This window comes from Erythrolamprus reginae, chromosome Z (assembly GCF_031021105.1).
Source record: "Erythrolamprus reginae isolate rEryReg1 chromosome Z, rEryReg1.hap1, whole genome shotgun sequence".
Classification (NCBI taxonomy): domain Eukaryota; kingdom Metazoa; phylum Chordata; class Lepidosauria; order Squamata; family Dipsadidae; genus Erythrolamprus; species Erythrolamprus reginae.
In genome coordinates, this window is record NC_091963.1 from 89849609 (window position 1) to 89877557 (window position 27949).

General features: G+C 41.8%; 1 protein-coding gene across 2 annotated transcripts in view; it reads right to left on the reverse strand.

Moving 5' to 3' along the window:
- The window catches only part of BAG1 (BAG cochaperone 1), an 81160-nt gene that overhangs the window by 38856 nt on the left and 14355 nt on the right, over window positions 1-27949 (reverse strand). The window contains exons 2-6 of one of the 2 annotated variants that reach the window (XM_070729643.1): window positions 26251-26379; window positions 25307-25389; window positions 6751-6864; window positions 6014-6061; window positions 5812-5919 (exon numbers count right to left, since the gene is read on the reverse strand). In XM_070729643.1, coding sequence (XP_070585744.1) covers window positions 5812-5919; window positions 6014-6061; window positions 6751-6864; window positions 25307-25389; window positions 26251-26379 — 482 coding nt within the window. The remainder of the gene's footprint in view (window positions 1-5811; window positions 5920-6013; window positions 6062-6750; window positions 6865-25306; window positions 25390-26250; window positions 26380-27949) is intronic. The other variant, XM_070729644.1, reaches the window with a different exon arrangement.

A 27949-nucleotide genomic window follows, 5' to 3' on the forward strand; every position in this document is an offset into this window, starting at 1 on the left:
GCTGGCGGGAGGGCTTTCCAATGAGTCCCGAAGACAAACGCGGAAGTTTGACGTTTGTCTTCGGGACTCATTGGAAAGCCGCGCGGCTGTTTTAAAACGTCGCCGCCGGCATGGGCGGCTTCCTAGCAGCCCCCCAAACCCGGGTTGGGGGTCCGGGGGGGTGCTGGCAAGCCACCCATGCCGGCGGCGACGTTTTAAAACAGCCGCGCGGCTTTCCAATGAGTCCCGAAGACAAACGCGGAAGTTTGACGTTTGTCTTCGGGACTCATTGGAAAGCCGCGTGGCTGTTTTTAAACGATCGGAGCCGGCCTGGGGGATCGGAGCCGGCCTGGGGGGGCTTTCCAGCAACCCACGAGCCCGGGTTGGGGGCTCGTGGGTTGCTGGAAAGCCCCCCCAGGCCGGCTCCGATCTTTTAAAACAGACGCGCCACTTCTCCGCTGACTCCTAAAGCGGGGAAGTTCGCCAGGAGTCAGCGGAGAAGAGGCGCGCCTGTTTTAAAACGATCGGAGCCGGCCTGGGGGATCGGAGCCGGCCTGGGGGGATCGGAGCCGGCCTGGGGGGGCTTTCCCTTTCAGGGCGGGCGAGCGGCGGGAGCGGCAGCAGCGAGGAGTTCGCGTGGGCGGCGTGGAAACCCCAATCTTCGGCTCCTCGCTGCTGGGAAGTAAAAACACCATCTGCGCATGCGCAGATGGTGTTTTTACTTCCGCAGCGCTACTTCGCGAAAACCCGCTCGTTGCGGGGGGTCCTGGAACGGAACCCTCGCAATGATCGGGGGATCACTGTAGTATTATATCATTTAATAAAATACCAGTGTAGCAGAATACTTTTTACAACCATGTATACTTTTTAAAACCATGTACACCTTTAACAAACTTCAAACTTGACAGCTTCAAGGTCTTCAAGCTTGTGGACTTCAACTTCCAGAATTCCTCCACCAGTCATGCTACCTTAGGAATGGGAGTTGAAGTCCACAAGCATTAATCTTGCCAGGTTTGAAGACCATTGCACTTCTAAACCTTAACTCAGGGGTCTTCAAACTTGACAGTTTTAAGACTAGTGGACTTCAACTCCCAGAATTCCTCTACCAGTCATGGGAGAAGGGTCTTGGTTGGAGGATAACATTCCACCCAGCTACCCCATCATCATCATCATCATCATCATCATCATCATCATCATATAATAAAATTTAAATTTATTAGATTTGTATGCCGCCCCTCTCCGCGACTCGGGGCGACTCACAACAATAATAACAATAGTGTGACAATGTAACAAATCTAATATTTAAAAAACATATAAAAACCCATCATTTTAAACCATACAACACAAGCATACCATACATAAAACTATATAAGCCTGGGAGAGATATCTCAATTCCCCCATGCCTGGCGATACAGGTGGGTTTTAAGCAATTTACAAAAGGCAAGGAGGGTGGGGGATCTACCTACCTCCCCTAGGCACCACCCAGATTTCTTTCTTGGTTTGCTAAAACCTGGAAGCCCCATTTGCGCTTTTACGGAAGGAGGGACGAGGAAGTAAAGGGGGGGATCCACCCAAAGACCACACACACACACACATCGCCCCTCTAAGATGTTAGCCCAGATGCCGCCCCCTCTCCAAGCCGTCCCCTCCCCCTTCTTCCCCAGTTGGGACAAGGCTTTCCCGTGAGAGATGAACGTAGGGAAAACAACCTTCGGGACCAGAGCTGGTCTCTCGCGGAAGGTGCTTCCCCATCATATCACTCTCTCTCTCTTTCTCTCTCTCTCTCTCTCACACACACATACTCTCCCCTCCCTTCTCCTTCCCTATGGCTTCCTCCAAAGCCTTTTTGAGCAGTCAAGGCAAAACGCCTTTCTCAGGTGGACATTTTCAGGGTCTACCTTTCCTATCTACCTACCTCCCTTTTCTCCATCCCAGTTTGGATGGCGCAATGGGATGCCAGGGTGTGGGGTGTGTTGCTCTCCAATGCAACCCCTTGGATGCGCAGAGCGCCGAGGTGATACCCGCCTGCTTCTCCTCAGCTGCTGTCACGCACTCCCACCTCACCTGCCTCACTGCAACCTCCCAAAGGCACCCTGGAGGCAGAAGATTGGGGTGAGGGCTGATGAAGATGAGCCCCCTCACACCTGCCCGTTTCTCTTCAGCTGCCACCACGTACCCTGCCTCACCTGCCCAGCGGCGGGCATTCCATGCAGGGTCCCTGATGGCACCACCCCCAGTTTGGATGGGGACGGCTAGTTGCCACGGGTATCCAAACTGGGGGTAGTGCTGGCAGGGACCCCTGCAGCTGGGCAGGTGAGGTGGGGCACACGGCAGCAGCTGATGAGAAATGGGCGGGCGTCCCCTCAGTGCTCTGTGCATCCAGCTGGTGGAGAAGGTCCACGGGGCGGCCCTGATTGTCCAGCATGAGGGGGCTCATCTACATAAGCTCCCACACCACCCATCCGTGTTGTTGTGTGGCAGGCTTGGCTGGTGACTGACTGTGGCAGGAGCCGGTTCTCCTCGGCTGAGAGCTGATTCAGCCAGGGAGAACCGGCCCCTGCCCAGCCCCTGCCAAAGCCACCGGAGCCACCCAGCAAGAATATGATATTCTTGATGGGCAGAATAATAAAACCAAGAGCTTCTGGCACAGAGACATTTTTAATTTAACAAGGGATAAAACTTCCAGAATATTAACATCAACTTTGAGCCTTGCATTAACAACATGGTTTGGACTACCTTTTAACCCTTGGAACTTGACTTTCATCGTGCCTTCAGATTGGGAACTATATTTCGACTCTCCACCTCTCCCTTCCCTCACATCTATTGTTCTCACTGGTTTTACAAAACTAAGACCTATACTGACTAGACTAAGACTATTGTGTTATCAGGAGTCTCTTGCTTCCTCAATATTTACATTGGACAGATTGATTGGGATGGTTGTTTTATTTCAATTCTTAAGTATCTGTACTGTTTTTATCTAATTTCTATTTACTGTTATTTTATGGTAAGGGGGAGAATAATTGTTTAGAGAAATTGAATTGATGTATGGACGGGCCGAGGGCAATAGCCGGTGTCCCCTCTGCTGAATGTGGAACACAAGCAGGTGGGGGCCCGACTGTAACCCCCGACTCGATGATGTGAATGGTATGGTATGTGAATATGAATATATATAGTATATGTGGGAATGGGGATGACTGACTGATTAGTTAAAATGAGGCCACCGGGGTGAAGGCCAGTATCCCCCCTCCTGAATGGACTTACAGAGGCAGGTGGGGCATGAATGCATGGGGCCTGCCAGTGGTAAGGGAGACTTATGGGATTGGAGAAGGGATCTCCGGGGAGCACAAGGGATGGAGCATTATAGTTGCAATGGGGAGAAGTGGGTATGATGGAAACTGAGGGGAAGACCGCTCATGGGGAACCAAGTCTTGCTACCTTACAGTGATTCCTTGTTCTGACCCCTCGAGTTCAACCCGTATAGCTGGTGACAGTGAATGTCAGGGTCCTGGTCTCAGGCTGTTGCTGCTGAACGCCAGATCAGTAACCAAAAAAGCCTCTCTGATCCGGGACATGCTCCTGGAGGAGGAGGAGGCTAACTTGGCATGTATAACTGAGACCTGGCTGGGCCACAAGGGGATGTTCCAGTCAAGTTTCAGGTGCTGCACCAGTCACGACACCAGGGAAGGGGTGGAGGAGTGACTATTATAGTCCGGAAAACCCTTAATCTTCGCAGGATCCCTGCATCCGAGACAGTCAGCTGTGAGTCTCTCCACCTGAAGTTGGACCGAGGGGTTCGGGTGGGCTTGTTGCTAATGTACCTGCCTCCCAGCTGCATTGTAGAGCCCTGCCTACGCTGCTCAAGACAGTAGCCGAGTTGGTGGTGGAGTTCCCCAGACTGTTGGTCTTGGGGAACTTTAACCTATCATTACTCAGTGAGTTCTTGGGGGCAGTGCAAGAGTTCATGGCTTCCATAGCAATCATGGACCTGACTCAAGTAGTTGAGGACCCAACTCATAAGAGCCAACACACACTCAACCTGGTTTTACTCTAGGGGCAGTGGATACATGATCTGATTTTAAGGGGTATAGGAACTTTTCCCTTTCCCTTGGAAGAGATGTCTAGAGCGATGCTGAAGGGCCAGTAAATCCAAGTCTGGTCGAACATTACTAAAAACTTATATTAGGACTTATTTAGTGGCAATAGGGGCAGCAAAATGTGTGTATTTTTCAGCTCTTATTGCGTACATAATTCTCACCCGGCTGCCCTGTTTAGGGTGTCCCACTTGCTTCTTGAGGTGCAGAGAGCAGAAGATCCCCTGCAGGGTAGAGCCGAGGAATTTGTTCAGTTTCTGATGAACAAAATCGCTAAGATTCGGGTAGACCTAGACTCCAATTAGGCAATGTCAATCAAGCTGACTGGAGCAAGTCCTAGTCCCGTTGTGTGGGATGAGTTTGACCCTGTGCCCACTGATGGAGTAAACAAGGCCATAGGAACGATGAGTATCCTCACTTGTTAGACCCATGTCCCTCCTGGCTGGTTTCAGCCAATAGGGAGGTGACACGAGGCTGGCTCCAGGTCAACACTTCTTTGAGCAAGAGGCCCTTTGTGCAACCTTTGAAGGAAATGGTTATGAGATCCCTCCTCAAGAAGCCTTCCTTGAATCCAGCCTCATTGAATAACTATCATCCTATCTCCAACCTTCTCTTTGTAGGGAAGGTTTTTGAAATAGTGGTGGTGCTCCAACTCCTGCGGACCTTGGAAGAAGCGGATTATCTGGACCCATTTCAATCTGGCTTCAGACCTGGTTACAGCATGGAAACCGATTTGGTCGCATGGATGGATGATCTCTGGCAGGCCTGGGATAGGGTGCACTCCTCTATCCTGGTGCTTCTTGACCTCTCAGTGGTTTTCAATACCATCGACCATGGTATCCTTCCTTCAATTTTATCAATATCTTTTTGTAGCTGAGGTCTCCAGAACTGAACACAGTATTCCAAATGTGATCTCACCAGTGCTCTATATAGCGGGATCACAATTTCCCTCTTCCTGCTTGTTATACCTCTAGCTATGCAGCCAAGCATCCTCCTTGCTTTTCCTACCGCCCGACCACATTGCTCACCCATTTTGAGACTGTCAGAAATCACTACCCCTAAATCCTTCTCTTCTGAAGTTTTTGCTAACACAGAACTGCCAATACAATACAAAGTCTTGTAAAGTAGACATCTAGCAAAGGCTCCTGATCTTCCTCCTCCTCCAAGTCAGACACTACTGTCATTGGCATATCTGCCATCTCTGGTGGTCCTTCAGGTTCATCCAGGTTTATTTCTCCCTCACTCTCACCATCAGCTGGCAAAACCATTAGCCCAGGGTATCAAGATGGGCCTGGCTCATCCTCAGAATCTATCATTAGTAGAGCGGGATGAAGAGAATCCACAACAACCATCTCCAGCCAACAACTTATCTTCCAAAATCATGTCCATAAACATCAAGAATTCAGTTGAAAATAAAATAAAATAAAACAGCCAAACTCTCAAGAGAATTTGACATTCCACAAAACTTTATAAAAACTTAACATAAATTTTAGCAAATCTTGTGGATTTCAAAACATATTTTAACGATTCAGGAGATTTTGTTGGAGTACAGAAATTATTTAGACCACTGAAGGTTAACCTCTGTGACAAGATGTTATATCACAATAAGGTGACTATAGATTAATTTATTTATGTTGACTATTATAATTAATCACATTTAATAATTCTAAGGTCATCATTTAAAATTAAAGAACTAAGATTTCTTTCAGTTAACCATAATATGTTGTCATTATTTACTTACTATAGCATCTATTTGTTCCAGAATTTTCATAAACTGCTCAGCAGTTCCTTTTATCCGCTTATCCAATTGACTAAGAGCTTCAGTTTGATTATTCTTTGAAAGAAAATCCTATATGAAAAAATACACTGTTTACATTATGCTTAATCATAACTTAATTGGAATAGGCATTTTTATTATAACAACTGTCCTATATTATTCATACCTCTGTAAGTAATTCCATGTATACGAAAGGTAATATGCATCCAACTTTCTACGCAGACAAGGATTGGTCCATATGAATATAAATGAAATTTAATAATATACATCAGTAAGCCTGGATACACCATTCATTTTCATTTAGTCATAAACATCACATACTCAAACTTCCTTTATATGCAAACTTCTATTCTCTCATATTTTCTTCTGTCCTTACTGCTGTAGAAGCTGGCTGTCTTCTTTCTCAATCTCAAGCCCTTCCCCAATATCACATGTACAGATCACACATGCTCTTACACATCTGCATCATTAATTGGGGCGGTTACTTTCAGATCTAGGCTCTATCATAATAATAATAATAATAATTATTATTATTATTATTATTATTATTATTATTATTATTATTTATTAGATTTGTATGCTGCCCCTCTCCGCAGACTTGTTAATATTAACAACATTCATAGTCAAAGTCATATCACTCTTTCCTCACTGAGAGGAATTCCAAAATCTCAATTAGAGTAAATCTATCACAATTCTAGAGTAAAATATGCATGATCTACACATATCTCAGTCATTCCTCCAGAGCCTAGATATTATATAGCAATCATTCAAAAGAAAATTGATTTTCATATAAAGATACCTTTTGACTATGTATTTTGCTAGATTTTATCTGTTTCTAAACTGACAAATCTGTACCTGATTTTTACAAATAGATATTAACTATTGAAATGCAAAATAACTTACTTTCTGAATCTCTCTAAGATCTTTATTTACTTCATCTATTTTTTTAGCAAGCTGTTCCACTGATTTCTCCAAAACTTTTAATTTCTTTAATTCCGTCTCCTCCTCAGGACTGTTCTGTTAAGAGAAGAGAACATTACTATCATGAAGTAACTGGTTTGCTGGTGTGGATGCATTTCAAATAAAAAGTATAAATATTATAATCACAGAACAATATATATAAGGGAACAACTGAACGTCAGCCATAAATCACAACAAAATTTGCAATAAAACACACTACGAGCAAGAAGTTATGTGGCAAAACTACAGCCTATTCCATTTGAACTTAAACTGATGCTAATGTTACTGTCTCAGTATAATTGTTCTGCAGTCTATGGGGAAAGTGAGATGCTAAATTTACTTTTCTGGCTTCAAATTGCTACATATTTACCTATAGCTAGGTTATAGATAACAATCTCCAATTGTCAAAATCTAAGGTTTTTTAGTACAACCTCTGTTTGATTACTGGTGCTATAATAGAGCTGCCCAGAGTCCTTTGGGAGTTGGGTGGCATTACAAATCTGAACAAATAAACAAAGTTAAACTATATTTATACCTAGGAAAGATGGGACAATATTTTTCATCACATGTCTTTCAAATCTTATTTCTAAGAAGCAAGTATATGATTATATTGCAGAATCATTTTATCACAAATGTTGAATATTACAATACTAATATATTATTTTGCAAACCATTTTTGCATATTTGCTAATCAAAATTTATTTATTTTATTTATTTATTTTGTCCAATACACAATGAGGGTTTTAGTGGGTATATATCTATATACACATAGTAAAATACATGATGAAGGTTATAGAGGAGATACTCATGGTAAAATATATTTAAGAGATAATAGAAAAGAAGTTATAGTAATAGAACATATCAATGAAAGAATAGAAGATATATAGGAATAGAAGAAAGGTATAGGAGATATAGGAGAGCAATAGGAAAAGGGACGGAAGGCACTCTAGTGCACTTGTACTCGCCCCTTACTGACCTCTTAGGAATCTGGATAGGTCAACCATAGAAAATCTAAGGGTAAAGTGTTGGGGGTTTGGGGATGACACTATGGAGTCCGGTAATGTGTTCCACGCTTCAACAACTCGGTTACTGAAGTCATATTTTTACAGTCAAGTTTGGAGCGGTTAATATTAAGTTTAAATCTGTTGTGTGCTCTTGTGTTGTGGTTGAAGCAGAAGTAGTCGCCGACAGGCAGGACATTGCAACATATGATCTTGTGGGCAATACTTAGATCTTGTTTAAGGCGTCTTAGTTCTAAGCTTTCTAGGCCCAGGATTGAAAGTCTAGTCTCGTAGGGTATTCTATCTCGAGTGGAAGAGTGAAGGGCTCTTCTGGTGAAGTATCTTTGGACATTTTCAAGAGTCTTAATGTCTGAGATATGATATGGGTTCCAAACAGATGAGCTGTATTCGAGGATGGGTCTGGCAAAAGTTTTGTAAGCTCTGGTAAGTAGTATGAGATTGCCAGAGCAGAAGCTACGTAGGATTAGGTTTACAACTCTTGAAGCCTTCTTGGCTATGTTGTTGCAGTTGGCTTTGGCACTTAAATCTTTTGTTATTAGTATACCAAGGTCTTTAACCAAGTGGGGATTATCTGTGATAATTGATTATTCAGTTCGTATTTGGAGTTCAGATTTTTCTTCCCAATGTGTAGGACAGAGCATTTGCTAGTTGAGATTTGGAGTTGCCATGTGTTAGACCACTCAGAAACAGCGTCAAGGCCTTTTTGGAGAGTAGTTGTGTTATCGGTGGTGTTGAAGAGTTTTACATCGTCAGTGAAGAGGACACAGTTGCTTGTGATGTAATCGCAAAGGTCATTGATGTAGAGCAGGCCAGGTGTGCCACAAAGCTTCAGCTGGGCGGGGCGCTGCCGGTACTTCCGTCCTGGGGCTCCCGCTCGCAGCTGTCCCCCGCCTCCTGCTCGATGCCGCGGTTTTCGCCGCTCTCCTGCTGGGCCCCAAAGAAGGAAGGCAGGAAGAAGGAGAGCTCCATTCTTCGCACCTTTTTCCCGCCTTCCTTCTTTGGGGCCCAGCAGGAGAGCGCCGAAAACCGCGGCATCGAGCAGGAGGCGGGGGACAGCTGCGAGCGGGAGCCCCAGGACGGAAGTACCGGCAGCTCCCCGCCCAGCTGGAGCTTCTCTGGCATCGACGGCAAGTGTCCGATGGGAGCGGGGGGGGTTGCCGCAGCGGCCGCAGGCAGTCATGGGGAGATGGCGGCGGCGAGAGGGATCGCTCTCTCTCTCTCTCTCAGCTGACTGCAAGCGGGAGCCCTGACGGTGGCGGTTGGACGTGCTGCTGGACGTCATACATGCTGGCACTGCGTGCCTGGCATATACGGTGTCCAGCACCACGTCCAGCTGCCGCCGTCAGGGCTCCCACTTGCAGTCAGCTGAGAGAGAGAGAGAAAGAAAGAGAGACATATAAGAGAGGCAGAGAGAGAGAGAGAGAGACATAGCAAGAGAGGCAGAGAAAGAGAGACAGAGCAAGAAAGAGAGACAGCAAGAGAGGCAGAGAAAGAGAGATAGAGAAAGAGAGACATAGCAAGAGAGGCAGAGAGAGAGAAAAAGAAAGAGAGACATAGCAAGAGAAAAAGAGAGACTTAGCAAGAGAGGCACAGAGAGAGAAAGAGAAAGAAAGAGAGACATAGCAAGAGAGACAGACAGAGAGAGAGAAAGAGAGAGAAAGAAAGAGAGATAGCAAGAGAGGCAAAGAGAAAGAAAGAGACATATAGCAAGACAGTGAAAGAGAGAGAGAGAGAGCAAGAGAGAGAGAAAAAAGCAAGAAAGAGATAGCAAGAGAGACAGAGAGAGAGAGAGAGCAAGGGAGAGAGAAAGACATAGAGGAAGGGAAGGAGGGAGAGAGAAAGAGAGCAAAAAAGAAAGGAAGAAAGAAAGAAAGAGGGATGGGGAGAGAGAAAGAAGGGAAGGAAGGTAAAGAGAGAAAGAGGGAGAAATAGAGCAAAAGGGAGGAAGAGAGAGGGTTTTTTTGTCCAAACTTTTCTTTAGCCCGCCCCCCCCTTTCAGTGTTCCCCTGGATTTTGAAAATATGAATAATGTGCCGCGGCTCAAAAAAGGTTGGGAAACACTGATGTAGAGAATGAAGAGCGTTGGTCCCAGTACATTACCTTGGGGAACACCGCTTTTAACTAGGATGGGGGTGGATATGGTGCTTCCTATTTTGACCACTTGTTGTCTGTTTGACAAGAATGCTGTAATCCAGCTGTGGAGGGATCTTGAGATGCCATAGAATTTGAGTTTTAGGAGTAGTTTGTCGTGGACCACTGAATCAAAGGCTTTGCAGAAGTCAATATAAATTGCATCTGTAGATTTCCCTTGATCTAGATGAGTTGTCCATATATTTTTGCAGTGGAGGAGCTGCAGGTTGCAGGATAGTTTTTTTCTGAAACCAAATTGTTTGTTAGAGAGCAAATTATTAGTTTCTAGATGGAGAGTAATTGATTTGTTTATAATTGATTCCATGACTTTGCATGTGACGCAGCATAGTGAAATTGGTCTGTAGTTATCGACAAGAGAGGGGTCCCCTTTTTTGAAGATGGGGATGACCATTGCTTTCAACCATAGCTTAGGAAGTGTGCTGTTTCTGAAGGATTTTTCAAAAATTATGCTTAGTGGTTCAGTTATGGCAGAAGAGAGCTTTTTTAGGAAGTAAGCACATAGACCATCTGGTCCGACTGATAGAGAAGGTTTAAGGTCATGTAATGCTTTTTCAACTCGGTCTTCTGTGAAGTCTACTTGGGTTAGGTCGTTGAGGGAGTTTGAGGTGAGATTGATGAAATTGGGGGATGAGCCATTGCTGTTAACAAAGATAGAGCCAAAGAAAGAGTTGAGGAGGTTGGCTTTGGATGAATCATCATGGTATTCTTTGTTGTTGGGTCCTTTGAGAGGTGGGATAGGTCTAGAGTCTTTGAGTTTATTGTGGACAAAGTTGTAGAAAGCTCTATTAGATTTGGTGCGTAGGAGGTTTTCCTCTTGTTTGCTGTATTAGTTAAGGCATTCTGTTTTTATTTGATTGCAAATGCTTTTATATCGGCTTTTGAAGTTGGAGACTTGTCGTTTTTTGTTTTTCCTCCAGAGAGATTTTTTCTTGTTTGTAATTTTCTTATTGAGATGGGGAGGTTATTTTTTTTGTTTATGGTACATGTTAGAGATACATGAAGTCTGATGATAATTTTCATTTCAAGTAGGAATGTGTTGTAGAGGTCATCAGTAGTGTAACATTCAGAGAATAGAATTTTCTTTAGCATGTTTCAGGATATACTCATATAAGTGAGAGAAAGAAAATATACTTTGAGCCTGAAGCAGGAGACCCTGAAATAACTAAATATCTAGACAACCTTAATGGTCAATATTAAAGGATTCCTATGACCATAGTTGACGGATGATAATGCCAACTGGAATAATGGCACTCTGTCATTGTCCCAGAGGTTAGTCTCTCTGCCATGTCATTTTTTTGAACTTAATAACAGAAGGAACATGCATTCGTTCAGTTTATATGTTTCTCCTTAGTTATGCAGAATCCTTGAATCACCCCATAAGATCCTCCATTTAGTAGTAGTCTGCATGAAGCTTCAGGAGCTGTGCTTCAGAGCAACTGGTGAGCTGTTCTGCTGGGGGTGGGGGCTGCAATCACTTAAATGTTGAAAAATAAACCATTTTGGAATTTATTTTTCAAACAGGCAATAAATTGTGACTTCATTTATAAATTTATGGAGTTATTATATGTGTAAGCTTAAAAAAAAGGCTTGTTTAACTCACAGCTTATTGCCCCTTTTTGAAGCTCTGTGCCATTTTTGAGACTTTGTTAAAACAAAGAAAAGGTTTGCTAGAGGAATGCTAAAATAAGGAAGCATGGAGTATCATTTTATTAAAAAATTGATGGATAAACATGATGAAAATCTGACTACATTTTACTATATTTAAGTAATCTGTGGCTTTAGATTGCTTTGTTGTGGGTGGCTGAAACTTTTCAATTTTTATGAACTCTGATTGGCTAGGAATAGTAACTGCTTTATTAAAAAAATCTATTATTTGACCACAAGAGGGAGCTAGCAAGAATGAGCATATTTTAACAGAAAATCATTCATTTCATTGACCAGAAATTCTCAACCTTCCTAATACCACTATCCTTTAATATAGTCCCTCATGTTGTGGTAACCTCTAATCATAAAATTATTTTAGTTGTTACTTCATATCTGTAATTTTGCTACTGTTATGAATTGTAATGGAAATATCTGATATGCAGATGTATTTTCATTGTTACAAATTGAACATAATTAAATCATAGTGATTAATCACAAAAACATTATATAATTATATATTGTGAAATATTTATTTCTAATTACAAATACATGAAATTTTATCTTAAAGCATTGTTTAGCATGGGTAATAATCTTAATATAACAACAGTAAACTCCATTACTACATTTTGCGACAGTATGCGGTATCTGATGATTTTACAGTACTGTACATGATTTTACATTTACCCAGTAATTATAGTTCATGAAATGTTGTTTTACCTCCAATACTGCTGCTTTCAACACTGTAGCTGCTCTCTACATGTGTGACCGGTCTGCATAGGTACATTATGGCACCATCCCTGTTACATACACCAGTATTTGTACAGGGTGTATCTGATGGGGTTGGTGCAATGTCAACACGTCAGGTACTCATATGTGGAATTATCTGCAGGTGGGGGGACCCACCTGGAGACAGTGGTGTCTCGGTTCCTAAGACCATCAGAAATATGTGTTTTCTGATGGTCTTAGGCAAGCCCTGTGAAAAGGTCATTCAACCCTCAAAGGGGTCACAAACCACAGGTTGAGAACTGCTGTTATACACCAATTATGTTCTAAGCATGTCATAAAAGAAGATCTAAATGTTAAAAATAACACAAAAGAAGAACAAGAGTTCAATCATATATAAAATCACGTATCAAAGCACTGAGACAATTTCACAAAAAAACTGACAATGTAAAGGACTTAGTTGCAACCATGGAATAAAAATATCACGCCCATCTTTATTATGATGATAGATTAAATCCAATCCTTTCAGCACTACCAAAACAAGAGTTCCAAGTAAATCCACAACTCAAGAGGACAACTTTGAGACTTTTTGTTCATGGATAATAACAAGGTTGACAATTATTTGAGAAACAGAGCATAGACATTCCAGAGAAGAATAAGATTTTATTCTACAAGGATAAGCGAAAAGGTGTGCATTTAATTTAATGACGCTATTTATTTATTTATTTATTTATTTATTTATTTATTAGATAGATAGATAGATAGATAGATAGATAGATAGATAGATAGATAGATAGATAGATAGATAGATAGATTTGTATGCCGCTCCTCTCCATGAACTCGGGGCGGCTAACAACAGTGGTAAAAACAACATGTGACAATCCAATACTAAAAACCCTTGTTATAAAACCAATCATACATACAAACATACCATGCATAAATTGTAGAAGCCTAGGGGGAAAGAATATCTCAGTTCCCCCATGCCTGACGGCAGAGGTGGGCTTTAAGGAGCTTACGAAAGGCAAGGAGGGTGGGGGCTATTCTAACCTTTGGGGGGAGTTGGTTTCAGAGGGCCGGGGCCGCCACAGAGAAGGCTCTTAGCCTGGGTCCTGCCAAACGGCATTGTTTAGTTGACAGGACCTGGAGAAGGCCCACTCTGTGGGACCTAACTGGTCGCTGGGATTCGTGCGGCAGAAGGCGGTCCCGGAGATAATCTGGTCTGGTGCTATGAAGGGCTTTATAGGTCATAACCAACACTTTGAATTGTGACCGGAAACTGATCAGCAACCAATGCAGACTGCAGAGTGTTGGTGTGACATGGGCATATTTAGGAAAGCCCATGATTGCTCTCGCAGCTGCATTCTGCACGATCTGGAGTTTCCGAAAACTTTTCAAAGGTAGCCCCATGTAGAGAGCATTACAGTAGTTGAGCCTCAAAGTGATGAGGGCATGAGTGACTGTGAGCAGTGAGTCCCGGTCCAGATAGGGCCACAACTGGTGCACCAGGCAAACACCCCCCTCACCACAGCTGAAAGATGTTTCTCTAATGTGAGCTGTGGATCGAGGAGGACGCCCAAGTTGCGGACCCTCTCTGAGGGGGTCAGTAATTCCCCCCCCCCAGGGTAATGGACGGACAGATAGAATTGTCCTTGGGAGGCAAAACCCACAGCCACTCCGTCTTATCAGGGTTGAGTTTGAGTCTGTTGATACCCATCCAGACCCCAACAGCCTCCAGGCACCGGCACATCACTTCCACTGCTTCACTGACTGGACAAGGGGTGGAGATGTAAAGCTGGGTATCATCTGCATATTGATGATACCTCACCCCATGCCCTTGGATTATCTCACCCAGCGGTTTCATGTAGATATTAAATAGTAGGGGGGAGAGGACCGACCCCTGAGGCACCCCACAAGCGAGTAACCTAGAGTTCGACCTTTGACCCCCCACTAACACCGACTGCGACCGACCAGAGAGGTAGGAGGAGAACCACTGAAGAACAGTGCCTCCCACTCCCAACCCCTCCAGCCAGCACAGAAGGATACCATGGTCGATGGTATCGAAAGCCGCTGAGAGGTCAAGGAGCCCCAGGACAGAGGATAAACACCTGTCCCAGGCCTGCCAGAGATCATCCATCAGAGTGACCAAAGCAGTTTCTGTGCTGTTGCCGGGCCTGAATCCTGACTGTTGAGGACCTAGATAATCGGCTTCTTACAAAGACAATTGGAGTTGGGACGGCTCTTTACACATCTGATATATGTATGAAAGAAAGTTCTAATGCAGTTTTGTGTTAATAAAATGAATTTGAAAATATACATATACAATGTTTAAGTAATTCTTAAAATTTGAAAAATATTATTGAAAGTGAATTTGAAAGTATGAAAATTAGGAGGATGTAAAAAAGACATAATAAAATTTATTGATTTAAGAAATATTTTCAAAGAAAAGTCTTGAGTCTTAAAATGGGTTTAAATAAAAAGCTTTTCTCCTTTCAGTTAAAGAACCTGAAAGAGTTAATAAATTTGGGTAATATGTGAAGCAGTTTATAAATATTAATAACTACAAACAGAAATATGTATTATTTCTCACAGCAAGGAAAAAAAGTAGAGTTAAATTTATTGCGTTATTGTAAGAATAGAACATATCTAATTTGTTTCCATTTGGGTCATTCTTTGTCAAGTGGATCAGGTGTCCTCACTCGACCACCTTCAATTTCAATGAAACTTTGCAGATATATTTCTTAAGGTATAAAACTGAGGTGTGCAAAATTTTAGGCCTAAAAATTTATTTATTTATTTATTTATTTATTTGATTTTTATGCTGCCCTTCTCGGCAGACTCCGTTGCACACCTCAGTTTAATACCATAAATAATATACATTGCTACCTCTACTTAAGAACTTAATTCGTTCCGTGACCAGGTTCTTAAGTAGAAAAGTTTGCAATCAGAAGCAATTTCTCCCATAGGAATCAATGTAAAAGCAAATAATCTGTACAAACCCATTAAGAAAGAAAGAAAAGCTCAGAATTTGGGTGGGAAGAGGAGGAGGAAGAAGAGGAGGACAGTCACTGCTGAAGGAAGACGGTGAGGTGTGGAGAATCAAAAAAATCCAAAACTTTAAGCAGGCGCCTCTCCTACACCTGGCACGAGGCTACCTCTTATACACTGAGCCAGGGAGAGAAACCCTGGCAAGTGAGAGGGGGGAACCTCCCACTCCTTTGACCGAAAGGTGGCTGCTGCTGCTGCTACCTGCTTCCTCTTTATTCCCATGCTGAAAGGCTCCCCTCTCCTCTCGCTCACTCGCTTTGTAGCCGGTGCTTTTCCTTCACTGTGGTGACTCCTCAGTTTGACTGAAGCCAAGTTGATTCAGCCAGGCCGAAGTGCCCCCTTTTGCCTTTCCATGCCCAGATCCTCTGGGAGGGAACCTTGCAGCGGGTGTATGGGAGGCAGCACAAGGGAGTCACCACAGCGAAGTGGTTTATTCCCTCTCCAAGTACCCAGAGAAAGGAAAACGCTTCATTTGCTCTGGGCTGCCAAAGCCTCCTAAATGCTACCAAAAGGCTCCTCTGGCAGCCCAGAAAAGCCTGAGATGGCCTGGATTAAAGGGGAAATGGCAGGAAACTGGCCAGGCCTTCATGCCGCTCTCAAATTTCCTGGGAAATTTTTCCGGGCTCAGGTTCTTAAGTAGAAAATAATTCTTAAGAGGAGGCAAAAAATCTTGAACACACAGTTCTTATCTAGAAAAGTTCTTAAGTAGAGGCGTTCTACAGAAGAGGTACCACTGTGTGTGCAAAGTTTCATTGAAATTAAAGGCGGTCGAGTGGGGAAGATTCTGAAAATTGGTCCACTTGACAAAGAATGAGCCATTTGCAAATTGCTTTTGGATATTTTGTGATAAAAAAACAAAATTTTGATTTTGTTGATTAGATGGACTTGTGCTGATTAAAATGGCTACTTTTTATCATTTTGTTAAAGTAAAAAGTTGGGTGTAGTTTTATTATCTTTGATTGTGATACAAAGAGTTGGAAGTCGGAAGCCATTTTTCTTTTTTCCATCTAATCCATAACTGTTCCATTTCTATTCCCTAGTTTCCTATTATTTTTATTTTCTTTATATTTTATATTTGATAAACTAATAAATTTTAAGTAACAGAGAACTTTAAAGGCCAATATTAATGAGTTTGAAGACCATAAAGTCTTAGATTTTTGCACCACAAAGTTGAAAATCTCAAAAATCTTAGGCCTTCTCTGTGTGGAAGGTATTTCAAAATCACAATAATTAAATGGAGAACTACAAGGGATTGTTGTGTCATGGCTAGATCAAATAATTTTTAATTTATTAAATAAAATTAATTAAATTAAAGAAAAGATGCCCAAGGTCTTGGCCTCCATTCCTTTAAAAAAATATATGTTTTATTTATATAACATGTAAAAATTCAATTGCAATCTAATAGTGTGTTGTCTGGGTACAATTATTTTTAGGAAATCATAATCAAAATGTTTGCAATAGCATTCATCATCATTCTATTAATTCTAATATAATGATATTTTACTTGTCTACTTTAAGAAATCTCCTTTATAATATTTTTGTTGTTGTCAGTTGCGAAGTCGTGTACAACCAATTGCGACCCCATTAGTACTTTTTATACCCCCATATTTCTAACTTCTGTTTTTATTATCTATCTTTTATTATCTATTGGTAAAACAAGTTCCGTGTCAAGAAATATTCAGTTCCTTCTTTTTTATCAAATGTAAGCTTTAATCTGTTCATTTCTGCACATTCTAATATTTTTTTTATTATTCCCTTATCTGTCAGGATCTCTTTGGTTTTCCATTGTTGTGCAAATACAATTCTGGCTGCAGCTAATACATGTACCATGTTCCCCTGAAAATAAGATTGTGTCTTCATTTTTTTTGAACCTTGAAATAAGTGCTTGGCCTTAATGCCATGCACTTAAAAATCTGGGCTTATTATCAGGGGATGTCTTATTTTGGGGAAGATGGGGTAAAATCAAATATATATTTCTTTTATCATACTATTCTGGATGCTCAATAAAAACATTTCTGGTTTCAAATCTATATGCTGCTTTATCATTTTTCCCCAACCAAATATATATTTTCATCCAATTTATTTATTTTTTTGTTTTTGGGCATGTCCGCCACACATGGTAATACAAACCAGGTGTCCATTGGCACTTCCAACATTTAGCGGACTTGTCTTTAAATATTTTTGCCAATCTAGCTCAAGTTCCAGTCCAAAGCTGGGGATAAGAAGTTGGCTTGGTGGATAGTTCTCAATTTGGAAAGAATTAGTCAAATTTGTCATACTAGGATTCCTGGCCATTATGCTTTTACCATGTTTGATTCCTCTCATACAAAATGTTAATAAAAAGGACTATGAGTAGGATGACTCTAATAACAACTTCAATACATGGAGGTGGAGTAAGCAAAATGGGTTAATAATGAAAGTGGGGAAGCAGAGGTTCAAGAAAGAAGAGTCAGCATATGAAAACATACTGCCGCAAGAACTTGAAGAGAAATTATGAATTGTTATGTATATAAAAGAGTAATTCAGGTAGAAAAGAAAAAAGGGAGGATTGGAGGAAAATAATAATAACAACAACAACAACGTACAGTACTAACAAACTTTATATACAATAATCATAATTTATAATACTTGTTTCTAAATTGCCCCAGGATATAGTCAGTAAAACAAATTAGAATGAGATAATTCCACACCCAAGGCCAGGCCACTAGAATATCCATGGTCAGGCTATAATCAGTAAGATAAGAATGTTGGCGAAATTACTGGAGAACAAGATAGCTATGACTATGGAAAAATTGTCATGCTGACCCTTTAGGGTAAAGAATAACATAAAAAATGATTTAGCAGAATAAAGGGGTGTGGGGAGGGATTATTAGGCACGGCATGTATTGTGTAGAAAGTATAAAGTGTATGGATTGTAAAATGTGGTTTTGTTTTTAATCTGCCTCTTTAGCAAAAATCCATTCTGATCTACATGTATAACATTCAAACCCCTTTTTAATCTCTCTGCTATTTTTGAAGTATATATTTTATAGTACATATTCAATATATTGGCCTAAAATTCTTTATCTGCATTAAATCTGAATCCTCTTTCTGTACGAGAGTATTATTTGCTTCCATCAAATTGCTGTGACATGGCTAGCCATAATAAAGAAAATATGCCCAAGGTTTTAGACTCCATTCCTATCATTTATAACTCAGCAGGAGAAAAAACCATTATGTTTTTAAGATATAACGTTTTCTTTGGAAAAATTTTGGTAAAAGTTTAAAGAATAATAAACCACTGGAATGAAGAACTAGTAAGATTTAGAAAATTTTACTAAGCAAACTGGACACAATTAACAGTCATTCTAAACAATTTGTTTAGTGAATATTTGAAGTCACAGTATCACTGAAAAGTGACTTATAACTGATCCCCTAGGCCTTTACAATTTTATGCATGGTATGTGTGTATGTATGTATGATTGGTTTTTATATAATGGGTTTTTAACTGTTTTTAGTATTGGATTTTGTTATATAATGTTTTATTGCTGTTGTTAGCTGCCCCGAGTCTGCGGAGAGGGGAGGCATACAAATCCAATAAATAAATAAATAAATCCTCAAACTAATAACTGTTGAAGTATCCCCAAATGCACATGATCAAAATATGGCAAGGCAGCTGAAGAAAAACCTCTGGGTGTCTGGATTTCTCTGGAAAACTTTGGAGAGACTGTGTTAGTCTTCAGCTAGCGGAAGGCAACCCAAGAAGCAAGATCACCATGGAAGAATTAGAAATTTTTAATTATTTTTAAAATAGACCAAAAAAAGGTGACTTCTATCTCTCGGGCATTTAATTTTGTTCATTTTTCTACTTTAAAGGGGACTTTTTTCAGCTGTAGCCGGCTTTTCTTCAAATTGCATCATTATGGAAGCTCCATAATGGAAAGTTGATGGAGATGAATTGAATAAAAAAGGTTGAAACTACTTTTTACATTTTTGAAACCAAATGAATTAAAAAAAAATTGAGAAGTCTATTCCTTTTACATTGACTTGCGTGATTGACTGAAGTTTTTGAATACTTTATAACTAGTGATATTGAAAAGTTTACTGTGGAGAAATTATGATTGGACAGAAATTATTATCAGATTTAAAACTGTTTGACTTCAGCAAGGCATTTGACAAAGTAGACCACAACCTATTGTATTTTTTGGAGTATAAGATGCACCTTTTTCTTCCCTAAGAGACTGAAAATTCAAGTGCGTCTTATATTTTGTATGTAGCTTTTTTTCCCAGCCCTAACTAGGTGCTAACGATCTTCCCAGCTCTTACCTTACAGGTTCTTTCATTGTTACTCTCTGCAAAGAATACTTTCCAAGCCCTTTGCAGGGTTTTTTCATTGCTCTAACTTGCTCAGAATAAGTTTCTTTGCAGCCCTAACCAGGTGCTATGTTCCCAGCTCTTACCAGCTTGCAAGCTCTTTCACTGTTACTGACTGTGAAGAATGTTTTCCAAGCCCTTTCTTTGTAGTTTCTTTCATTGCGCTAATTTGCTCCAAATAAGTTTCTTTCCAGCCCTAACCAGGTGCTAACTATGTTCCCAGCTCTTACCAGCCTTCAAGCTCTTTCATTGTTACTCTATGTGAAGAAGGTTTTCCAAGCCCTAGTCTTTTCACGTTTTTTGATTGCTCTACTTGTTCCGAATGATTCTTTCCACCCCTAACCAGGTGCTAATGACTTTCCCAGCTCTTACTGGCTTGCAAACTCTTTCATTGTTTCTCTTAATACGTTTTTTTAAAAAACCCAAACCAGGGGATAAAATAATGTGCTGAAGCAGACCAGACCAAGGACGCTAACCAGATGATAAGCAGATTCTTTTCCCTATTTTCCACCCCCAAAACTAAGGTGCTTCTTATACTCCAGTGCGTCTTATACTCTGAAAAATATGGTATTTCTTGGCAAGCTGGAAAATGTGGGATACACAATTTCGCAACTACCATATTTTTCAGAGTATAAGATACACCTTTAGGGTGAAAATCTTAGGCTCGGTATTTCTCAACATCTTCATAAATGACCTAGATGAGAGGATATAGGGGAAACTTATAAAATTTGTAGATTCACTAAGCTGGTAGGAATAGCCACACCCCGAAGACAAGTTCAGGATCCAAAAAGATCTTCACAGTCTGGAAAAATGGGCCCTATCCAACAAACGAAATTTAATGTGGTGAAAAGCAAGGTTTTACACCGAGGCAGGAAAAATCAAAAGTAAAAGCACAGCTTAGGCAAAACCTGGTTCAAAAACAATAACTTTTAGAAAGATTTTGGAGTCCAAGGTGACAATCACTTGAACATGAGCCAGCAGTACGTTACAGCAGCCAAAATATTACAATCCTTGGTTGTAGAATCAGGCATAGAATCAAAACTATGTGAAGTGTTAGTACCGCTTTATAAAAAATGGAAGTAGCACTTTTTCCTTCGCCCCCTTTTTGCTACAGTCCATTCCTCCCTTTTCACTCTTCTCTCTTTTCTTTTTCATGTGTATGCTATTTTTGATACATTTAATAAAATTATATGTAAAAGAAAAATAATTGTCCTGCTTAGCAACGGAAACTCTGGTCACAATTGTGGTCATAAGTTGAGGACTACCTATAATGAATAAAGTGTACTACTGAAATTAAGACTCTGGATTAAAAGTGTTGTGTTCATAAAACTATTGTTTCTAAGTCAGTATTGCATGAAAATCAATAGATTTTAAGATATTTTTCTGTGTAATTTCTTACATACTTTTAATTGTTTGATTAAATTAATTTTAATTTTGTAAAAAGCTTTTAATTAAAATTAATGTATTTTAATCAACATTTAATGTAACTTTTAATTATGTTTAAATTTATTTTTAATTAACTAACTTTTAATTGGTATGGACTAGATATTTTAATTTGTCTTAAGTGCAAAATATGAACTAGCTCATTAACTTAAGGACTGCAATACAGAAGCTCTTTCATAAAGTGAGGCAAACATGAAAAGTACTACAGTATGCTATTAAATATTAATTATTAAATAGCAGAAATAAATAGAAAGGTGTTATCAACTTCAAACACAACAATACAGTAACTGCCAAATGTAGGGAAGCAGCTTGACGAGATGTAGGGCAGGAGCACAACAAAAAATAATTTTACACCCACATCAATGCAATGTCAGTCAGGAACAGGCCTATAAGCTTGCTGCTAGTAGTAATAATAGTAGTAGTGATAGTACTACATTCTTCATTTTGTAAGCCTCCCTAAAAGTTGTATCTTGATTATTTATTGTCTTTCTTATACAATAAAACAACTTTCCATTAATTGAACTCTTTCATGTTTCAATACATGAAATTATTAACATGATTTATTAGGCTTATACAGTAATACCTCGTCTTATGAACTTAATTGGTGCAGGGAGGAGGTTCGTAAGGTGAAAGGTTCGTAAGACGAAACATTGTTTCCCATAGGAATCAATGGAAAAGTGATTAATGCGTGCAAGCCCAAAACCGGAAGCCGGCGGCCACCACCGAAGGAGGCTTGAGCCTCCCGATCCTCCCCGCCCCTTTGCCATGCATGTCATCCTGGGTAAAGCGCTGGGGGGAGGGAGTTAGGAAGGTCTTCCTGCTCCCCTCCCCAGCCAAAAATAAAAAGGCATTCTGCCGCCACCCGCGGAGCAATGGGAAGCTGAAGCTGCCGGCGGTTTCAGCTTCCCGTTGCTGAATGCTGCTTCGCCCTTGGCTGTCATCCTGGCTCAAGCAGGCAGCGGCAGACCGTCTTTGTGTTTTTGGGTGGGGGGGGAGCAGGAAGACCTTCCTAACTCTCTCTCCCCAGCACTTCGCCCAGGACAGCAGGCAGGGCGAAGCAGCGTGGGGCAAAACCGCCCGCAGAGCAATGGGAAGCTGAAGCCACCGGCGGTTACAGCCTCCCTTTGCTCCACGTTGCTTCGCCCTGCCTGTTGTCCTGGGCGAAGTGCTGGGGGGAGAGAGTTAGGAAGGTCTTCCTGCTCCCCCACCGCAGCCAAAGGCGGTCTGCAGCCACACGCGCTGCTTCGGAGGGGGGAGAAGTTTTCGGTGACGGCAAAGGAGAATCCCGGTGCTTCAGCTTCAGACAAGGCTCCCTTGACAAGATGCCCCCTTCCTTCTCCTCCTCTGGAGCCTGTAGGGACAGCCAAATGCTCCCTTTTTTCTCCCCAGACAAAGAAGTGGTGCCCAATTGAAGTAACGATCCAGAGTCCTAATCCGGCCGCTGCTTCTCCTCCCTCTAATCCTGAGCAGCCCCGTCCAGGAGAAACAGCTGGGTCCTCTTCGCCCCTCCTGCCCATCGGAAAGAGAGAGAAGGAGAAAGAGAGGAAGGAAAAGAGAGGTGTGTGTGTGTGTGTGTGTGTGTGTGTGAGAGAGAGAGAGAGAGAGAGAGAGAGAGAGAGGCTGACTGCCTCTCCTTTGCAATGACACCAGAAGCTGCCTGTCTGCTGTGCTGGGCTCGCCCCCTGGACACGCCCGGCGGCTTTGCCTGACAACGAGAGAGCAGCGGAGGGACTGGGGAACACGGGTTTCTTTCTTTATTTCTCCACCCTTCAACCTTCTCCTCAGAGGCTTCCTCCCATATGTGCTTCACGCAGCTTCGCAGCCTCGTGTTTCCCTGGAGGGGTTTGTGTGTGGATGGAGGGGGGAGCTACCCTGTCTTTCCCAGAGCTTTTCCCCCCCCCCTCCGACAGAGCATGTTTTGGTGGTGTGCTGGGCCGGCAATGGGCTGGCCCTCACGAAACCTGGGTGGGGGCTTTCTTTCTTTCTTTCTTTTCTTCCTTCTTTCTTTCTTTCTTTCTATCTATCCATCCATCCATCCATTTTATCTATCTATCTATCTATCTATCTATCTATCCATCCATCTATCCATTATCTTTCACTCTATCTATCTATCTACCTATCCATCCATCCATCCATTATCTATCTATCTATTTATCTGTCTATCTATCCATCTATGAATCTATCCATCTATCCATCTATGAATCTATCCATCTATCCATCCATTATCTATCTATCTATCCATCCATCCATCCATCCATCCATTATCTATCTATCTATCTATCTATCTATCTATCTTTCTTTCTATCCATTATCTATCTATCTATCTATCTATCTATCTTTCTTTCTTTCTTTCTTTCTATCTATCCATTATCTATCTATCTATCTATCTATCTATCTATCCATCCATCTATGAATCTATCCATCTATCCATCTATGAATCTATCCATCTATCCATCCATTATCTATCTATCTATCCATCCATCCATCCATTATCTATCTATCTATCTATCTATCTATCTATCTATCTTTCTTTCTTTCTTTCTATCCATTATCTATCTATCTATCTATCTATCTATCTATCTATCTATCTATCTATCTATCTATCTTTCTTTCTTTCTATCCATTATCTATCTATCTATCTATCTATCTATCTATCCATCCATCCATCCATCCACCCACCCACCCAACCCACCCACCCACCCACCCATCAATCCATCCATTTATCCATCCATTTATCCATCTAGAGGCTTGCCTAAGAAGAAAACTGAAACAGTAGCCAGTCCTGGATACGTTAAGAAAATTGGGGGGGAAGGGTCTTTCAACTGGGATAGGGACGAATCAGCTAGGCAGCTTCGGGTATCATTGCAAAGGAGAGGCAGTCAGCCTCTCTCTCTCTCTCTCTCTCACACACACACACCCATCTTTTCTTTCCTCTCTTTCCTCTTCTCTTTGTCTTTCTGATGGGCAAGAGGGGTGAGACGGACAGTGTAGAAGATGCTTAGACTCGCCCGGCTGCCGAGGATCAAGCTGTTTCTATTCCATTCTAAGGCAAACCGATGGATGGATGGATGGATGTGTGGGTGGGTGGATAGGTAGGTAGGTGATGGATAGATGGGCAGGAGGGGCGAAGAGGAGTCAGAGCTGTTTTTCCTTTGCTTTCCAGAGGCTGGGCGAGATCCCCCCTCCTCCTCGTCCTCCTCCGGGGACAGACGTGCGCTCCCCTTTGTGTCCACGGCCAAAGAAGCGGCGGCCAGTTGAAGTAGCAGCTGCTTCTCCTCCCTCTAATCCTGAGCAGTCCGTCCGGAACTGGCCGCCGCTTCTCTGGCCGTGGACACAAAGGAGAGCGCACGTCTGTCCCTGGAGGAGGACGAGGAGGAGAGGGGATCTCGCCCAGCCTCTGGAAAGCAAAGGAAAAACCCCAGGTGCTTTGGCCGGCAACAATCCGGAGAAAGCACTCTCGCAGCCGCTTCGGGGTGGCTGCAGCGGCAGTGGCAGCTGCGGCTTCTCCTCTGAGCAGGGCGGCTCATAAGCGGGCTCCAGGTTCAGGCGCAGCTCTCCCCCTCCCATCCCACCAGGGGTTGTAATCATAAGGCAGGGGAATTCCTTCAGCAGTCAGAGAGCGCAAGCGCAGTAAGAGAGCCCACGGACCCGGGCTCAGGTTCGTAAGTTGAAAAAAGTTCGTAAAAAGAGGCAAAAAATTTCCAAAGCCCGGGTTCGTATCTTGAAATGTTCGTATCACGGGGGGTTCGTATGATGAGGTACCACTGTACTTCCTATATAATGTGAACCAGGCCACTCTCATTTATTCAGCAACACATGGCAAGAACAAGTCACAACTTTGAACAATATGTGAGTCCAATTGTACTGCTATAACTGCACCAAAATAGTTTGGTAGTAGTTGCACAAGCTTTGGAGTTAAATATAGAACAAGAGCAACAATTGTAGAATTAAATTTTCTTATTGTTCCCTTATTTAGAGGACATATAATGAAATAAAATTATGTAAAAATTCCAAAAACAGACTAAAAAACAATGACATTCTACATTTATTATGTAAGGGATATTCATTAATGTCATTGATTTGCAAAATTTGTATATAGACTTCATAAAAACAGTTACCCTTTTCCCAATCAGCATAACTTTACAACCATTTTTCACTCCAAGCGTTGACAATGGTTGTTCCATTTCTTTCAATGACTTTCCTAATAGAAAAAGAATAACCAAAACCTCAAATTTATTTTGGGAAATTCAACAAAAACAAAAATAAAAATGTAAATGTATTCAAAATATGATGTATGAAACAACCTTATATTAAAATATATATTGTACTTTGTATATACAGTATATGTCTATAAAAACCTAAGTGCAACCTGTTTCCAATAAGATTATTAACCTCCTACCCCAAATGTAAGACTACTGCTTTGGGGAGTGGAACAGGAAGGAGGTGGCATTTTGGAGGCATACTAAATTCAGAACAAGTCTGCTTTAAACAAAAGCAGACCTCCAAAAATGCATGAAGTATCATTACAGGAATGAGATATTTTACAAAAATCTTCCCCCACCATAATGTTTTTAAACCAAAATATTTTTGTATTAAGTTCTTTTCAATCCATCAAGTTAGAAATTATTTCAACATTTCAATTTTATTTCAAATTTAAAAAATAGGGTTTTTTATTTTGTTTAATATTATTATAAACAGAAATCAGGTAAATTAATTTGGAATGGTTTTGTCATTCTTGGATATTGCAGATATTTTTGTTAATGTACATCTTTATTTTTCAACTATTCCTAAGTAAAAAAGTTGATATGAAATATTATGAAACATTTATATAGAAAAATTTCTTATACATTTTCCTCAATAATGGTAAAATAATTTTATATGATTTTAAAATCAATCTACCTGAATAAAATATGAAATTATTTTAACTAGCACAATCTTCCAACTAAGTAGAATATTTAAAACTGAATACATCAAGCATCTTACTTACATTTTTATATCTGGGAGTAAGCCGGGCAGAACTTAACAGGACTTGTGCCTGAATATACATGGAAGTTGTACTTACCCTTATATATCAGTTTCTGAAAAGAAACTGGAACTCCAGTTACTTGTTCAGTTAATAAAGCCAAATCATGTACTGTTGGTGGTTGACCATCTTCTTGAGAATCAACTTGAAGATTATGCTTTTCGTTGCCTGAAAATAAACAATATGAAAATATACTTAGGTTACATCCAGGGAAAACAACTAGAATCAAAATCTACCCCTAGACCAAGCACATTTCTAAATCTTAAATCTGTAAGAAATTAGGTTACAGCAGAAATTTCAAAGATTTTTGTTATTAAAGTTGTTTTAATGCAAATAAGACAGTCATTTGGTATATACAGGCCATAGGAGCTTACTTAAACCATATGCAAATATCAGCCTCATAGATTCAACCTTAATTTTCTTTCAGCTTTAAATTTAAAAACTTTTAATTATTATTATTTTTTGGCCTTGACAACAAAGTCCATACAACAGATATGTCTGGTTTAAATATTATTGGTTGCCACTTCATCTTTAATCATTATACCATAGCTGTTTTCTGAGGTTTTAATCAGCGGTGTTTTGCTACTGGTGCGCCCCGGAGCTTCGTTCCAGTAGCACCCCGTGGATTGCGCAATTTCTGCTCGCCAGCTTCAGTGCTGTCTTTGCCCATCTGTCACACAGCACCATCTTTTTTTGAATTTTTGGCTTTATTTTGCTTCCTGCGCATGCGTAGAAGCTGTTGAATCTTGCCTTAGCTGCCCTGGCTGCTGCCTGATTGGTTGAACTTAATCAGCCAGCATGCAGGAGACTTGGATAGTTTATTGGTCTCCCTTCCCTGCAGCTTTCCCCATAAATAAGGAAGTTGTCAGCCTTAGTTCTGTTGTTCCTGTTTTAACCATAGTCCTTGAATAAACAGCTATACAGTGATCCCCCGGGTATTGCGACCCCGATCATTGCGAAATGGCTATATGGCGATTTTGCAACCCGGAAGTAAAAACACCATCTGCGCATGCGCGCCCTTTTTTCTATGGGCACGCATGCGTAGATGGCGCTGGGCAGATCAGCTGCTGGGCGGCTTCCCTAGGTCTTCCCCCTCTTGCTGGCGGGAGGGCGAGCGGCGGGCATCAGCGAGGAGTTTCCCCACCGCCCACGCAAACTCCTCGCTGCCGCTCGCCCGCCCTTCGTCCGCCCACGCCGTTCATTCTCGCCGCTTCCCAGCTGAGTCCTGAAGCGAATTGGCTTCAGGACTCAGCTAGGAAGCGCGAGCGAGCGGCGCCAGCGAACGGCTTGTCCGCCGCCTGCCTGCCCGCCCGCCGCTCGCCCGCCCTTCGCCCGCCCACGCCGTTCGCTCCCCCTCTTGCTGGCGGGAGGGCGAGAAGCCCCCCCAGCACCCGCTCGCCCGCCATTTGCCCACCCTTCGCCCGGCCACCCGCCGTTCGCTCGCTGCTCGCCCGGCCACCCGGGTTCGGGGGGTGCTGGCAAGCCCCCCATGCCGGCGGCGACGTTTTAAAACAGCCGCGCGGCTTCCCAATGAGTCCCGAAGACAAACGCGGAAGTTCGCCTTTGACGTTTGTCTTCGGGACTCAGTTGGGAAGCCGCGCGGCTGTTTTAAAACGTCGCCGCCGGCATGGCTGGCTTCCTAGCAGCCCCCCAAACCCGGGTTGGGGGTCCGGGGGGTGCTGGCAAGCTCCCCATGCCGGCGGCGACATTTTAAAACAGCCGCGCGGCCCCCAATCTT